Genomic DNA, 17,630 nt, shown 5'->3' on the forward strand with positions numbered 1-17,630 from the left:
CATCATGTTAAGGTCTGGCCCAGGGACAGTTTTAGCGGTCTAATTACTTAGGCAACTGCATAGAATGGAGGCATCGAAGTATAAATATAAAAATGGAATGTTGTATTTATATCAAAAAGAGAGCAGAAAATGATCATAAATATATACATATCAATTTATATAACAGCTAGTTTAATTTAAAAAAAACTGCCATTGTTGGTATGTGATGTAACGACCCTATTTCAGTCAAACTTCTTCAATATTGTTAAACTGTCCATAAGGTTCAGTATTGCATACTTATAACAATGAATACACAAATGTGTAGAAAACAAGTGTGAATATATGGGTATAGTAACAGGGGAAGCCCTATTTTCACACTTGGTTTCTCCACAGCCGGTCTGTGCGGGGTATTGCTTGTCTTAGACGGTAGTCTTTTCTACCCAGTTTGTCAGTTCGTGCAGTCACAAGTCTCTATCATCACCTTCTCCTTTCAGTCTATCTTTTCATTTTCACCAAAGGTCACAGGTGAAACTTTCCTCCCGTTGCTTATTAATCGCTAACCTTTTAGAAGATTTCCCTCGAAGCAACTTCTCTTTGTAAGTACAGTGTGACGTCTGAGACATCACCTATTTGCACCGTTAGAAGCCCATAGTGTGATTGGAATAATTAAGCCATGATGAAGATAAAAATTCAGCTTTAAATCATATGTGATTGGAATAAATAAGCCATGAGGAAGATGAAAATTCAGCTTTAAACAAATCTCACAGCTGACGAAACAATCGTAATGTTTTTTTTACTGCCAACAATTTCATAGGAATATTGTTACCTCATTTGAAAAAATATTACCATAAGTATATTTCTGGAGCAGGACGGCATCAGTGCGGAGCTGCACACAGCTCCACCTGCCGGCGTGAAGAGGTACTGCTCAAACATTTCTGATTTCAGTGGTGACGCCCCTGCGGGTGCGTCCTCAGACTCGTCACAGAAAAAGACTCACCTCTGAAACCAAGCATTTTTCGATTGTCTGGAAACTTGGACGTCGTTGAACTTTGACTATAATCAAGACTGCATTAAGGAAGACTCTTGCTGCTCCTGGTCTCCCTGTTCTTCAAGTCTTCTGCGTCATCTGTGTCTGTGCTTAGTCCAGGTACTCCAGAAGGACATCCAAAGTAATCTCCCTTGGAGTGAAGAAATCACTCTCCTGCATCTGCAGACACCGCAATGAAGCTGACCAGTCTGCTGCTCCTGTCGTCCTACGGACTTCCCAAGGCCCAGCAACACAGGTGGTGGTTCTGCAACTCTCTGGAGGCCTGACCTGTCTTCTCTGCAATTTTGAGGACAGTATCCCTCGTCTGAACCGCTGGGACCAAACCCCTGTGCACTGCGCCGACTTGCCGTTGCCAAGGCTTGTTGGCTCTGCACTACAGAGATCTTCGGGCTACAAGAAGCTCCAGCCTGACCCCTCGAAGATGAGCATCCTCACTTCATCCTTTGCATCGTGGGCCTCCTCCTTTGATGAGCTGCCTGAGTTCCCTTGCGACTCCTGTGCCTTTGGGTCCTCTTGAGGGTCTTACTTTGCTTCAGTGGGCTCTTCTGCTTGCTCGGGGCCTGCTCTGACTCTCCTGCACTTGGAGAGACCCTTGGATCTTGCTGGTCCCAACATTTGTATCTTTCACTTTCCATGCCATTTGCGGCTATGAAGGCTTGTTGGTGCTCCAGCCGGACACCGACCACCTAGACACCAACATTTGACGTCGGACAGCTTTTGCATGGCCCTTGTCTTCCTCAGCGTCACCTGGTTCTAACAGCTGCAGCGACAAGGTCACCATCTTCACTCCTGAACCTCCGGAAATCAATGGGCATTGTGCTTCTGTGCCTCCAGGTCACCTCTGAGTGGAATAGACTCTGCCCCCTCTTCTTGCAGGTTTTACCCTTCAAAAATCCTCCCTTGGATTCCTCCGGACTCCTTCACAGGCTTCTCCAGAAGCATCTTCTTCGAAGTCTCCGATTGTCGTCTATGGCAGGTTCTGACATCACTTCACCCCTATGCACCTGGCTTCTTTGGTGCAGGTAACCAGGTTCCTGGGGCATCCACAGATGAGGTGGCTCTCCAACTTTCTGTCTTCCAAAGGGTTTCTTCAGGGTCCCCTGGGAAGGGTCCTTCTTTTTTAAAACTGCAAACGGGACATCTCTATTGACTTCCATTGGGCACGAGGCTGTGTTTCCACTCTGCACACTTCCGCCGTGGGGCTCCTGGGTAATTACCTCGGTGGTTCCTCGTTTCTCCAGCTCCTTGAGTCTTCTGGTCCAAGTCCTGTTCTTCCGTGCAGTTCACAATCCACTTTCTTAATATATGGTTTGGTCTCACCCTGGAGACCAGTGTATATTTGTGCTACTTACCTGATTATTTTGAAGCATCCAGAAGTGTATATTGTTGATAACTACGGGTAGGAGATATACCAGTGTGTGATTGTGTAATAAATAGACTTAACAATGTGTGGTAATTTGTCATCTAATCTACACTGTCGATTAAATGTGGTAAAACAAGCTGCTTTACCCTACTTCAAGAAAAGCCTGAAGGCTGCTCGCCACAGCTACTACTTTGAGAGCTTTCTATGGTTATCAAAGACCACTTAAATCACCATAAGGGTTGCCTGGATTAATGCAAGGTACATCACTCCTTAGAGTGTGCACCATATACTAAGCCAGCCTTCTACAGTCTGGCAGCCTCAATATGGTCGAAAGGTACCCTTTGAGTGCTAGAGCAGAACCCTGCTTGGCAAGGGTCAAAATAAAGAGAAGGACTTGAGAGGGAAGCAGAAAGAGGATGTACAATAGCTTACAAATTTGTGCCACCAGTAGGCATACACAGTCTTGGTGGAGGGACGCTTGGCTGCCAAAATAACATTACAGACTTCAGGCGGAAGGTCGAATGCTATCAACTGCACCGCTCAATCTCCACGCAAGAAGTCGTAGAGTCGACAGTTTCGTGTGGAAGAGCTTTCCCTGCTGCTGCGACAGAAGATCCTCCCAAAGGGGCAGCCAGATTGGAGGGTCGATGCTCATTTGGAGAAGCTCGGGATACCAGACGTTGCGCCCGGTCTGGAGCCACAAGAATGACTTGGGCCCGGTAGCTCCTGATCTCCTTGAGCACTTTGGACAGGAGTAGAATTGGCGGAAAGGCCTGAGCTCCACTCGAGATGAAAAGCATTGCTGAGCGAGTCCTGCCTTGAAAACTCTAGTGTGCAAAACTGTTGACATTGTGCGTTCAAGGCGGAGGTGAATAGATCTAACCAGGGTTCTCCCCACTGCTGAAAAAGTCCTTGCGCCACCTTCGGATTGAGACGCCATTCGCGACATGCTAGGCATCGATGGCTGAGTTTGTCTGTCCTGGTGTTCAGAGAAACTGCCAGGTGTTGAACCACCAGGAAAATGACCTGCTGTTCTAGCCACATCCAGAGATGCAGGGCCTCTTGACATAGGGTCCACGACCCCACCCCGCCCTGTTGCAGTACCACGTGGCAGTGAGGTTGTCCATGAACACTTGAACCAGCTTTTCCTCGATTTAAGGAAGAAAGGCTCTCAATACCAGTGAATCGCTCAGAGCTACAGCAAGTTGATGTAAAGTCCGGATTCCGCCGGAGACCAGAGTCCTCTGATCTCCACCTCTACAAGATGGCTGTCCCATCCCAGGAGTGACATCTGTCACAACTGTGTAGTCTAGTTGGGAAAGGGGGAAGGGAGAGGGGCCTGCCTCTGACCCAATTGCGGTTGGTCAGCCACCACTGCAGGTCCTGTGTAGTTCCTTCTGAGATCTGGACCACATTGGAAAAATTCCCCTGATGCTCCGCCCACTAGAACTTCAAGTCCTACTGCAGAGCCTGCATATGCCATCTGGCACGTGTCACTAGCAGGATGCAGGGGGCCATGAAGACCAGCAGCCTCAGAGTCATTCTCACTGAAATCCAGTGCAGGAGAATAGGTCCGAAACTGCAGTGTGTCCAGAACAGCTCCAATGAAAGGCAGCATCTGAGAGGGAGTCAGGTGTGACTTCGGCACGATGATAGGGAACCCCAGCGAATGCGGGAGGTTCGGCATAGTCTGGAGTTGGGAAACAACAGCTTGGAGCGAGCCCACCTTCAAAAGCCAGACTGGCTCCCCTGATCTGCACAGATCAGCTGCTACCACCGCTATCATCTTGGTTAAAACCCAAGAAGTGCTGGTAAGGCCAAAGGAGAGCACAGTGAACTCAAAATGCCCATGGCCTACCGTAAACCACAGGTAGCGCTGATGGGCATGCAGGACGGGAATGTGAAAATAGGCGTCCTACAAGTCCAAAGCTACCATCCCGTCTCCTGGGTCCAGGGCAGACAAACCTGAGCTAGAGTGAGCATCTTGGACTTTTTCTTTTTGAGGAAGTAGTTGAGGGCTCGTAGATCTAGGATAAGCCGCAGTCTTTTTTTTTTTTCTCGGGGCCAGAAAGTAGTGGGAATACCAACCACAGCCTACTTCTGGTGCAGGAATCCTCTATATGGCTCCTTTGGCCAAGAGAGTCATGACTTCCTCCTGAACAAGTCTGCCGGTCGTAAGTTGGAGGCAAGAAAGGAGGGTCTCTCTTGAAGGAGAGGGGGTAGCCCCTTCGGACTATCTGAAGAACCAATCTGTCCAACATGATGTTTTGTCATTAGTGGAGGTGATGGCTGATCCTGCCACCAACTGGCCGAACATGATCTTGAAGGGCAGGACTAGAAGGGTTTGGAGGATGAGGTTGCAGGAGGGTGGCAGACTGACCTGACCTCTGGCTGCCCGACCCACAGGGTCAGAACAAGCCGTGGCCACAGAGGTTGCTGAACTTACATGGCCCTGTGGCTGGGGTATGGCTGGAGCAGCTAAAAGCACCTTCCGTAGGCACGAATGGGGTGAAAAGCAAAATGGGGAAGTGTGGCTGTTGCCAGTGAGTCCTTAAACTGCTCCTGGGCAGTGTCTGCCTTGTCTTGGAAGAGACGGTGCCATCAAAGGGCATGTCCATGAAGGAAACCTGGACATCCCCAGAAAAGCCAGAAGTTCTCAGGCAGGCGTGGCGTTGAACAGCCATGGTCTATCACATCGCTCAGCCTAGTGAGTCGGTTGCGTTAAGCCCACAACGAATGGCAAACTTTACTGCATCTCTCCTGTCTGATACTGCTTGGGAGAGGATGGCCCGGGTCTCCTCTGGGACCAGTGGCAGCACTTGTGCAACTGTTTTCCACAGAGAGTGGGAGTAACGGCCCAACAGGCATGCAGTGTTCACCGACCGCAATGCAAGGCTAGCTGAAGAAAACATTTTCTTACCCCAACTATCCAGCTTCTTGTATTACTTGTTCAGGGTGCAGAAGGGAACACACCTTGGGAGGTTGAGGATTGGACCACCACGCTCTCGGGGTTGGGCGTTCGATTAGGAAATTTAGGTAGCCTGGTGCAGGGTGATGTCAGTGGGCGATTATCCTATTCACAGGAGCCCCTATGCTGGGCTTGGATTAGGTTCACAGAAGGACATTGTAGGAAAGTGCCCCTTTTTGCATGCTTACCCCTCACTTTTTGCCTGACATCTGATGCAACCTAACTTGATGTACCCTGGGTCCCTGCCAATTAGGTTTCCAGGGCCTGTGTTCTTTCCCAAGACTGTACATTTGTACCCACAATTGGCACATATCTAGCCACAGTTAAGCCCCCTGTAAGAGGTACCATGGGTACCAAGGGCACTGTGACCAGGGAAGGCTTCTAGGGCTGCAGCACCTATTGTGCCACCCTTAGGGGTCCTGGTCCTAAACACCCACTCACTGACATTGCAGGCTGCATGTTTTGGCGCAGAGAAAAGTGACATGCCAAACATCCCTGTGTGCCATGCCTGCAACCCACTGTCTGAGGCCCAGGTAAGTCACCCCTCTAGCAGGGTGCACTAGCCCTTAGGTGAGGGTACAGTAGCATGAGCCCTGTAGCCCCACAGTGTCTAAGCCCATTTTTAGACATTGTAAGTGTAGTAAAGCCATAAAGAGTATATGGTCTGGGAGTTGGTCATTACAAACTCCACAGCTCTATAATGGGTATACTAAAAACTGGGAAGTTTGGTAGCAAACATCTCAGCACATTAAACAAACACTGATGCCAGTGTTAGATTTAATGTAAAATGAACTCAGAGGGCATCTTAGAGATGCCCCCTGAAAATCGAACAGACCTGGTGGGGTTCCTGAATGGCTGCCCGCCATTTGCCACAACCAGTCAGGTTTCTGGACCCCTGGGTCTCCACTCTCTGGGTCCAGAAACAAAGCCCATCCTGGGCAGAGGTTTCATGCCTCCTCCCCCAGGATAGGCTGGGTCCACGAGAGGGGAAGCTTGAAAGGCCTGCTGCCTTTTGAAGCTGTCCCTGCCTTTTGCTGCCCCCAGCAACTGGCTCCCACCGGTTCTGGCCCTGACTTTGTGCAGGAGAGTTGGCGGGAAAACCAAGCTTAGAGAAATATGCCCACCTTTGCCAACCCCACACCTCAGGTGGGGATGGCAAGGTGAAGCACACATCTCAGTCCCCTCCATCTTGAAGATGGGGAACTTAGCCAATTAGTGAGAGGCTTATGCTCCCTCCCACCGGAGGGTGGCATAATAAGGGGTGTACCACCCCAAGGAAGGGACCAATTGGTCCTGATCTGCAGACCCCTTTAAAACCCCTACATTTAGTATTTATTGGCAACCCTGAAACTTGCCGTCTCAGATTCAAGGAAGAAACAAGCATTTACAATGCAATGGTCTCGGCATTGTTAAAGTTAGAGCTATTGGCATTATTTTTGTTTTTGTTTTTAAAACATTTAAAGAAACGGCATTGTTATTTACAATGTCAATAGCTTAATCACTCTCAAATGCGAGACCTATTGCATTTGCACCCACACACAGAGCCACCCACACACACAGAGCCACCCACACACACAGAGCCACCCACACACACAGAGCCACCCACACAGAGCCACCCACACACACAGAGCCACCCACACAGAGCCACCTACACACAAATAGTGCCTCCCACACAGAGCCACCTACACACACAGTTACCCACACACAGACAGCCACCCACGCATAGAGCCGCCTACAAAAAAAGCCACCCACACAGGCGCACACACATATAGAGCCTCCCACACACACACAGAGCCACCCACACAAAGCCACATACACACACATACATACACAGAGCCACATACACACACAGAGCCACATACACACACAGCCACACACACACACACGCACATACATAGTAAATGGTTTTACATTTTTTTTTTTTTTTTTTTTTTAAACTTTGTTGTGTTTTCTTCTGTTCCCAAAAAATAAAAGCGCCAACATTAAAAGGTAAAAATAGAATATAAATATTTTACTACATGAACAAAGCAAACCCAACGACGGACCAAGGTTAAGCACTTAGATTCCTACTGTTTTCCTTATTAATAAAGTACACTGTGTCTGTGTACGTGGTGCAACAACTTCCAGCATCCGTCGTTGTTAGATGCAGGGCAGGACCAAAAATTTTTTCACAAAGGAAGGTGCACTCAAATAACCAAGTCCAAATTGATGTGTATTCCAAAGATTTTCTCTTGATCTTCGTATTTATTAAAGAAAATAGGCAGCCAACGCGTTTCGTTCCTAACACACAGGAACTTCTTCAGGGCATAAAGTAGGTAACACAAGTAATTCTATTCCATATTCGTAGAGTCAGGGGAAACCCAAATCACAAAATCGTATCGCACAGTAGGTGTGTAATAGCACATCCACAAGTTTAAAAATGAAGGCAAGATCTCTTTTTACTAATACGTCACGTGTCATACACAGTATTCAATCAAGTTGGTTAAGAATCCATTGTTGGACCAATTAATCCTAGTGTTCTCAAGGAATCCGACGGCATGATAACCGGCAGAGGAACAGCACAGCAAAAAACGTTGAACAATGGATTCTTAACCAACTTGATTGAATACTGTGTATGACACGTGACGTATTAGTAAAAAGAGATCTTGCCTTCATTTTTAAACTTGTGGATGTGCTATTACACACCTACTGTGCGATACGATTTTGTGATTTGGGTTTCCCCTGACTCTACGAATATGGAATAGAATTACTTGTGTTACCTACTTTATGCCCTGAAGAAGTTCCTGTGTGTTAGGAACGAAACGCGTTGGCTGCCTATTTTCTTTAATAAATACGAAGATCAAGAGAAAATCTTTGGAATACACATCAATTTGGACTTGGTTATTTGAGTGCACCTTCCTTTGTGAAAAAATAAATATTTTACTATTCGTATGCGAAATGTTGAAATTGTATTTTGATAGGTAGGATGTGGTGGAAAAAAGGAAAAACATTTAAAATAAAGATAATACCGTTGTATGATACTTCCTACACGGTCACGAATTAAGAACCCCATAGGATTTGAAAGTTCATCAAATTAAATAAAAAATGGATTCTACTCGTGCAGGCATGTGTAGATGGTATTGTGTCCATTCGAATATTACAAACATGGTAACTAAATAACCAAAATTATTGAAAAATCAATATAACCCCCCAAAAAAATCGCTTTGAGAAAATGACCCTTTGTTGTGTGTTAACGCATCGCATATATGATTAAAGTCGGGATAATCCCTGAAAATGTTCCTTTGCACACATCTTGGGCGTCGTTTCTGCTTCTTCTCTGAACATTGTCAATTCCTAAGAAATTAGGGTTTCAGGTCTCTGGGGTCAATGAAGGCAGCCCGTTTCTAAACGCTCTAAAATTGGCAGAAAAGGAAGCGAAGGCAGCAGACGATCACACATTGCGAGCGTCAACCGAGGACACCGAGCCACCAGGACACAACTGTGGGTGAGCAAACTTTCTCTCTCCCAAAGTTGCCACCATTTATGCAAGCACTGCAATTAATAGATTTAGGCAGACAAAAGCACCACGTGAGATCTTCAGGTGGAAGTTGGGACTTTCACACATTTTCTGAGTTGTTGGTTGTGAGGGCAAAAAAAACACAGGTCAGTGGCATTCTAAACAGTTTTAAAGATGTAAGAAAAAGAGCACAATTTTCAGCACCAACTAACACCTGTGAGAAATACTGGCAGTGTGATGGGAAAATTATGCTAGGGTACAAATGCAGTTAAAGCTGAAAAGTCCACGAACTATGCGTAGCCAAATAACTACTCAAAACGTTACAGGTGTAATAAAACTCTGTGCACTCCTCACACAGCAAAGGAATTACACCCAGGCTGCAGATGTTTTTGCTACTGTTCAAACATTTCCGAAACGGGCTTTCAAAAAAATGCCCTCTTTAGTTTTTTACTTTCAAATTGTTGCTCTTTACAGAGACATTTTAAGCATGGTTTCAGCATTCTAATCCATGCAACAGGGAAACATGGTTAAAACTCCAGCCCTGACAAGGCGTTCAGACAAACTTTGCCCTAAAAAAAATAATCTAAAAAGCAAACCAAGAGAAAAAACAACTTTTGATACATTACGAACACGTAATGAAGGAAACTTGCTACCTACAAAGATTCAATCTACACACACTCTCCAGATTCTCAATCGAGCCAGTCAAGCGTGCAAACCGACGCTGTCGTCAGCAAAAGAATTTACTTTCACCGTGGCAGCCAGAAGCAGTGGAATAAAATGGAAGTGAGCTCGAGTTATGACACCGAAAAGGCCAGACGAGCAAGGAAATAATGAACTACACATGAGCCACTTCGAGCCCCGGACAATGAAAGGCCCCACGTCTCACCCTCGCAAAGGTCGCGGTACCGAGGGGGCTGCGAGAGGGGGGCACGACGCCAAAAGGCCATAGAGAGCGGCAGCCAGCTGCAATGTGAATCAATGTGTTCTTAATTACACACAGTGAGAGGGACAGCAGAGAGGGGGCAGTGCTACACAAGCGGGGTTAGTTCAACTCAAAGCAGGCCTTTTGTTGCTTCTCGGGTGCCCTTCGCTGCCTCTCCTCCAACAGGAGGAAACAAGCACACCACTGCCTTTCTCCGAGGTGAAAGCAGAAATGCCTCGGAGAAAGGCAGCGGCATTTTCGGATTCGGGGGCGTGATCCTGCTGTTCTAAAAAGGGCGTGGCTAAAAAGTGGAAAGAACAGCACCGAACACGCCCCCGAATCTGAAAAAGACGGAGCCTATTTGGAGGGACGGCTCTCTCCTCCAATGGCTGGCCTCCGTTTAGGAAGCCAGCCAATGGAGGAGAGGCAAAAAGAGAGGCGGGCTAAATAGCCACTCTAAGAAACATAAGATCTCCGGACTTCCGGTTCTGCCTTCGGCAGACCGGACGGTCCCTCGACCTAAAAAGAAGGACCAAAGAGCCGTACTGACCCAGGAAGAAGAGGACATCAACTGCTTTTGCCACAGCCCTACCGGCCTGTTCCGTCTACGACCTACCTACAGCAAGAATACCAGCGAATCAAGCAGCCAGCAACCCCCAGAGCCAGGAGGACTTGTCCTTCAACCATCTTACAGACTCTGTCTCCTGTGAGCTCCAGATTTGCTCAAGCAAAGACTCCACAGTATCTAGATTCTGGCGACTCTGCACCACTCTGCACCCTATGCCCAGAGTCTGAGTTTGAGTGGCCCAACACCACAAGGAGGTCTCCCCAGCAATCCTGACCTGGAATTTGGTGATACCCGACCTCCCTCAAGCTTTGAGACGATACCTGCAGCCTCAAACTGAAGGGTCCCCAGACCACGACAGGAGCTGGTAAGAAAACCGGATGATAGAAGACACTCCTGTACCCGATGCCCCACGGCCTTGGGTGGCCCAACCAATGGCGTCAAGGCATCCACCAAGATCCCAACTTACCTCTACAGTAGGTGGTCGCTTTCAGGAAACTTCCCTGCCCGAGCCTGCAGCAACTTCACAGAACTGAAGGTCTTCATTGAAAAGCATAGGGTCACGATGTCCTTTTGGCACCCTGCCACCCCTGTGCTGCTAGTAGTGCAACTCCTGTGCTGCTAGTTGGCCCCTGCAGTGCTGACCTTAGCCCTAGGAGCTTTACTCTCACACCAGAGTGGCCTGCTTTTCAGCAGTCCCTAACTGAAGGCCCCCTTATCCCCACTGGCTAACATTGGGCCCCTGCACTCTGCACCCGGCCACCCCAGTGCCCCTGGTGGTGCGCTTCAAGTGCCCATCTATACCTTGGGGAACCTTGGTCTTAAGCCCCAAAACTCCCACTCATAAGTTAGGTACTTACCTGAGAAACCGCTAATACTTTTCTCCCATAGGAACCCATGTTAAGAGATTTTGGGCCTAAAATATAGTGTTGAACTGATTACTTACCCTGTATTGTGAGATCCTAAGGTGTGTTATCTAGACATACCACCCCAGTGCTCAAAGTAATCCAAAAGTAACAAAAAAGTAATCTGAAAAGAACTACTGTGTAATTCAACCTCCATTTTAAAGTGATATAAACCTATAACAATTGCAAATCCAACCTCAATTGCATTTCTGTGTAAAGGTCTACAATTGAAAGTATATTTTACCTACCTTCACTAAATCCTGCTTGGCTCTTGAAATAAACTACAAGTATACCTTTTTAATACTTACCCAATTGGTCAGGATTCTGTCTCTGAGTGTGTGTCATCAGTCTTGATTGAGTGAATACAATAAATGCTTAACACACCCTCTGGATAAGCCTAACTGCTCGCCAACTCTACCACAAAGAGAGCTGTTTGTACTTTCTTAATTTAGCCTCTTCTATACCTTTAGGGACTCCCTGGACTCTGTGCACACTATACCTTACTTTGGTATAGTATATAGCTTCCTACAGACCTTAATCAAGGCCTCGCTGAATGGCAGGAGGGGTTCCGAGGAGGAGACACCCAGCCGCCGAACCTCTGTCAAGATGTTTGTCTTGACTTCCAATGAAGGGAGCTGAAGGTCCAGGACATCAGCTGCCCTTCTCACCACCATAGCATATGAAGCTCCCTTCTCTGTAGCCATGGTAGGGGGAGAAATCAGGTCAGAATCTGGAGAGGTATCCAGTCCACTGGCCTCACCCAATTCCTTATAAAAGTCCCTCTCATGCTCAGACTGGGCTTTAAAAGGGTCCAGTGACCCCTTCCAATCTTCCTCCATTCCTAGCCGTCAAAACAAGGCTGAGGAACCGACCTAAGACCAAGGGTGCAGTCGGCGATGGAATCGGTACTGGTAGATCCGGGTCGTCGGGGATAAGAATGGGGCTGGAGCCACTGAAGGGGGCAACAGTGCGTCAGGAGTCTCAGCGACGGGGCGGTGCTGAAGGTCACAGTGGCGTGACCAATGCCGTTCCCGACCCACCACCAGATCCAAGGGGGGACATCGGCGCAGGGGCCGGAGCCGCCGGTGTTGAACCCCCTGTGAGCCTTGGGGCCGGAGGGCGCACCAGGAGGGTCAAGCTACCCAAATATGAGGCACATGGCTTCATAAAATTCCTTGAGCTGGGCAGGGATCGCTCCGGATCCCAGGAAGGATGGAAAGCGCAGGGCTAGCCCAGGCGCAGGTCCCGCTGTATGAGGCCTAGAGCACCGAGTCTCCTCCATCACTTCGGATGAAACCTGACTTACCCGATGACTTCGAGTGGGAGGATGAGAACTTAGGACTCCCAGAGCGGTGCCCGGACCTTCCTCTCGACTAGGACAGAGAAAGAGACATCCGGGGCGAACGATGCGGTGGTGAGCGACAGGCTCCAAGCAGCTGTAGGAATCGCTCCCTCAAAGTTTTCGGAGCCATGGCCCAGCAGTCGGAGTACAACTCTGTGTCTTGGTTGTGCTCCAGGCACCAGACAAATCAAGTGCAGATCTTCACCAACATGGCGCAGTGGCAGGCGCTGCATGGTTTGACTCCAGAAGTCGGCTTTGACATGTTGGTAAAAACCTACAAACCACAAAACGCTCGACAAAAGGTCGAGAAAAGCATGTCAAAAAGTGACAGAGGGTAGCTCTCTTCACAGATCAGTGCTGGTGGCACAGTAAGGAAAAAAGGTCAGTGCGCCAAAGTGGTGCCTATATAGGCGAAGTGGATGTCACAACGGCAGAGACGATGCCAACAATGTCACGCGGAGCAGACCGATGCAACCTACCGGCGCGCAAGGGCATTGCTTGAAGAAAAATCCCTCGGATCGAGTCTGATGCCTGGGAAATTCATAGGTAAAGAATCTATGGACAGATGCCTCTATCCAATACATCTTCTTTCCTAATGTATCCAGAGCCTCTTGGAGTCCCGTTTCGGTTGAGTGGTAGGAAATGTGCCAGGATTTAGTTTGGAAGTGGAGGCTTCCGGGGTGGGGTGCTGGGTGAGGAAGTTTGGGTCCCATGGGGCAGGTGATGGCGGAGGCCAATTGTCCTATTCACAGGAGTCCCTGTGCAGGGCTTGGACCAGTACCCAAGTAGGACGTCTGTGAGGACTTCATTGAAAGGGAGAAGCGGTTCAGAAGGAGTGACTCCTGGCTGAAGCACCACTGTCAAGACGTTTGCCTTGAAAGCCATGGAGGGAAGCTGAAGGTCCAAGACCTCAGCAGCCCTCTTCACCTCCACTGCAAATGAGGCTCCCTCCTCGCTATCCACGGTAGGAGGAGAGACCAAACAAGTATTGGGGCGATGTTCAGTCTACTGGCATCTGCCAAATCTTCACACCAGTTGTCCTCATTGTGGTCTCGGCGCTGGTATTCATAAGGGTCCAGCTGCCCCTCCCACTCTTCCACAAGTCCTAGCCCATTGGAACGGTGCTCAGGCTCTGGCCTGGATAGAATGCTTCCAGTCGGCGCCGGCATCGGAAGATGCCCAACCAGCTCTGTGTCATAGTGGAGCATAAGAAAGGGGGGCGGTGCCGGCAGTGGGACCGGCACAGAAGAAGGTCGAGCTGTCTGGATCCGTGTTAGTCTGGATCTGTCCATGGATCCAATGGGCCTGACTGGCTCCAGGGGCAAACCTGCAGGTGAAAAGCTAGCAGGGGCTCCTCCTGACCTTGCAAGTACTGAAGGTGCATCAACGGGGACGGGCAGCCCAAATATGAGGTGCATGGCCTCATAAAAGTCATGGAGTTGGACAAGGGTTGCTCTGACTCCAAGAAAATTGGAGAAGCGCGGGCATGGCCCAGGCGAAGGCTCAACGGTGGACCCATGCCTTGAATGCCGATTTTCCCTTGTCTCATTGGATGACTTCGACAGGTCTAGCCAAATCAAAGACCTCTTTAACTACTTCTTTTTCTTCTTTTTGTGGGACTTAACTGAACGTCCAGACCACTTCGACGAAGATCGATGGCTCTAGATCCTGGGTCCTTCTTCTCTACCGAGATCAAGAACGTTGCAGTCTTGCACGTCGAGTGGCAAGGAGCTTGAAGGACTGCTCCTACCAGGCCTTGGGGTGCATGGTGCAACAAATGGCTCAGGTCTTGGCATTGGGGTCGCATTTGAGACAACAGAGGCAGACGAGGTGTGGGTCAGTCACCGACATTTTCCAGTGGCAGGACCCAATGGACTTCAAACCAACCTCCCTCATAGACATCGGCTGCCACACCAGGAGACAATGTCTAAAAAAAAAAGTCACTCAAAAAGTGACGGGGGGGGGGGGGGGTTGGGGGGAAATTCTAAGGTAATAAATCTGCAGCTAGAAGTCACTATCAGACATACAGACACAAAATCATAAGCACAGTTTAAAATGTATAATTTTTTAACAAAATAGTGGTTCTAAAATAGCTTCACTGATATAGTAAAAAAATCATAAACATTTCCAACCAAGCAACGTCCTAACCTGAGAAAGATGCCGACACCGGATCCACAAGTGTATGTATGTGCAGTACACGCACCAACATCATCTCCATCCACCTCAGTCTGGCAGCAATAACTCTGTGAGCACAGCATGGTTCCGCAAACAAGGCACAATGTTGGTGCCCGACCTTTATCACCACCTGATTTCGGACACCTTTGGCCGAGACCAAAGTAAAAGTTAGTCTCTGTTTATTAACAGTCACCATTCAAAGGCAAAGAATGACATTGAATAATAATAGAACTACATGAAACATAACTGTAAAATTAAGAAAATGAATTCAGAGAAGCAAGAGTAGGAGGTGAATATATTGCATAAACTGCAAAACAATATGATACATTACAACTATTTCTCATGTTGTTGACAAAAAGATTAGAGACAGGGTCACATTTTTATACTTTTAAAGAAACACAAGAAATGTCAAATAAGGTCCCCAATAAGGAAATAGTAAATAAAGCCTTCATGAAAGAAAACATTATCTGTTAACCATGTTCTCTTGAATGTCATTTAGGCCTGCGAGGCCCAAAGAATCAACCCTAAAACCCCTTCTGTACTGTGATAGAACCTTGCCATTCACTTCTTTGAATGGTACTACTGGGCATCTCGACTGTTAATTTCATCCCAGTACAACAGAAGAACAAGTTACTTACCTTCGGTAACGCTTTTTCTGGTGGATACAGTATCTGCCTGTGGATTCCTCACCTTGTGAATATCCCCTGCGCCAGCATTCCATGGAACTTTTCTTTCCCAGCACTCCACGTTGACGTGGGCGACGTCACAATGCATCGGCTCCGCACGCGACTCCGTACGACGTCACCGGAGCCATAAGAAGCCCACGTCGGCGTGATGACGTCAGTTCCACCCATTTTTTCCGTGCCTTCGAAGCGAACAGGTGAACCAACGACAATTCCAAGTATACACAGTATACAGTATACCAACATATATACACAGCATACAAATAAAAGGAATGCTAAACAAACCAGCATTGCCTACAAATGCACAAGAAAATATCAAAACATTCCCACAAGACCTCTTTCAAAAGTGGACAACGGGGAGGCGGGTGGGTCAGTGAGGAATCCACAGGCAGATACTGTATCCACCAGAAAAAGCATTACCGAAGGTAAGTAACTTGTTCTTCTGATGGATACATCTGCCAGTGGATTCCTCACCTTGTGAATAGATTCCCACAGCAGTCCCCACCCCCGGAGGAGGGTGTCCACCTTCCTAAACCAGAAAGTGTTGCAAGACAGAGCGCGCGAAGTGGCCCTCCCTCCTCATCTCTGAGTCCAAGCAATAATGCTTTGCGAAGGTATGGAGGGAGGCCCAAGTCGCGGCTTTACAAATGTCTGCCACAGGAACACCCCGGGCCAAAGCAGATGTAGATGACTTAGCTCTAGTTGAATGAGCTCTAATGCCCTCAGGAGGGGTCTTACCAGCCAGGGCGTAGCAGATGTTGATGGCAAGGATAATCCATCTCGACAACGTGCGCTTGTGCACCGCTCTTCCTTTGGAATGTCCAACATAACCCACAAAGAGCTGATCGTCCAGACGAAAGTCCTTCGTTCTGTCCAAGTAAAAGCTTACAGCTCTCTTTGGGTCCAGGCGATGAAGCCTTTCCTCCTCTTTGGAAGGATGAGGAGGAGGATAGAAAACAGGGAGAGTAATGGACTGCCCCAAATGAAACGGAGTGACAACTTTTGGCAGGAAAGCAGCCCTGGTCCTGAGAACCATCCTTTCAGCATGCAAGGTTAAAAACGGGGGTTTAGAACTAAGAGCTTGAAGCTCACTCACCCTCCTTGCCGAGGTTATGGCTAAAAGAAAAACCACCTTAAAGGACAACAGCCTCAAAGGACAGCTATGTAGAGGCTCAAATGGGGACCCCATCAGAAAGGTTAAAACAAGATTAAGGTCCCACTGTGGCATTACAAAAGGAGTGGGAGGAAACATGTTTGTAAGGCCCTTGATGAACCTCAGAACAACCGGAGATTTAAATAGCGACGGTTGATCTGGAAGGCATAGAAAAGCCGATAAGGCCGAAAGATAGCCCTTGACCGTGGCCACAGCACAGCCCTGCTGAGCCAAGGAAAGAGCAAACTGGAGCACATTAGAAAGATGGGCTTTTAAAGGGTCAATGGACCTCTCTCCACACCATTTTACAAATTTAGACCACCTGTAAGAGTAAATGGACTTGGTGGAGTGTCGCCTGGCCGATAAAATAACGTCCACCACATCAGGTGGGAGAGAGAAAGAACTCAGGTTGCCCCGTTCAATCTCCAGGCATGAAGGTGTAAGCTCTGGAGGTGGGGGTGTAGAACCTGCCCCTCCGACTGCGAGAGGAGGTCTGCCCTCAGAGGGAGACGGAACGGAGGGCACGAGGAGAGGTGGAGAAGATCTGTGTACCACACCCTTCTTGGCCAATCCGGGGCGACCAAAATAACTTGGGCCCGGTCTTGGCGAATCTTCCTCAGAACCCGAGGAATCAAGGGCATGGGATGAAACGCGTTAAGGAGTTGTGAGCCCCAATTCAACTGAAACGCGTCCCCCAACGCCCCCTGCATCGGATACTGGAGACTGCAGAATGACGGGCAGTGCGCGTTCTCGAAAGTGGCAAACAGGTCCACCCAAGGAGACCCCCACGTCCGAAAGACGTAAAGAACCACCTCCGGATGGAGCCTCCACTCGTGGACGGCGGAGAACTGCCGACTGAGACTGTCCGCACGCACGTTCAACACCCCGGCCAGATGATTTGCCATCAGACAAATCCGATGGTCCTGAACCCAGGACCATAGACGTAAGGCCTCTCTGCATAGACAAAGAGACAAAGAGACCCCACTCCTCCCTGCTTGTTGACATACCACATCGCGGTCGTGTTGTCTGTC

The 17,630-nt window shown here is 48.4% G+C and overlaps 1 protein-coding gene across 3 annotated transcripts in view; it reads right to left on the minus strand.

Moving 5' to 3' along the window:
- The window catches only part of UBR2 (ubiquitin protein ligase E3 component n-recognin 2), a 1,393,714-nt gene that overhangs the window by 10,291 nt on the left and 1,365,793 nt on the right, over positions 1–17,630 (minus strand). For all 3 annotated transcript variants that reach the window (XM_085612829.1, XM_085612828.1, XM_085612830.1), the window contains one exon: positions 14,737–14,907. In XM_085612829.1, coding sequence (XP_085468955.1) covers positions 14,737–14,907 — 171 coding nt within the window. The remainder of the gene's footprint in view (positions 1–14,736; positions 14,908–17,630) is intronic.

This window comes from Triturus cristatus, chromosome 6 (genome assembly GCF_964204655.1).
Source record: "Triturus cristatus chromosome 6, aTriCri1.1, whole genome shotgun sequence".
Lineage (NCBI taxonomy): Eukaryota > Metazoa > Chordata > Amphibia > Caudata > Salamandridae > Triturus > Triturus cristatus.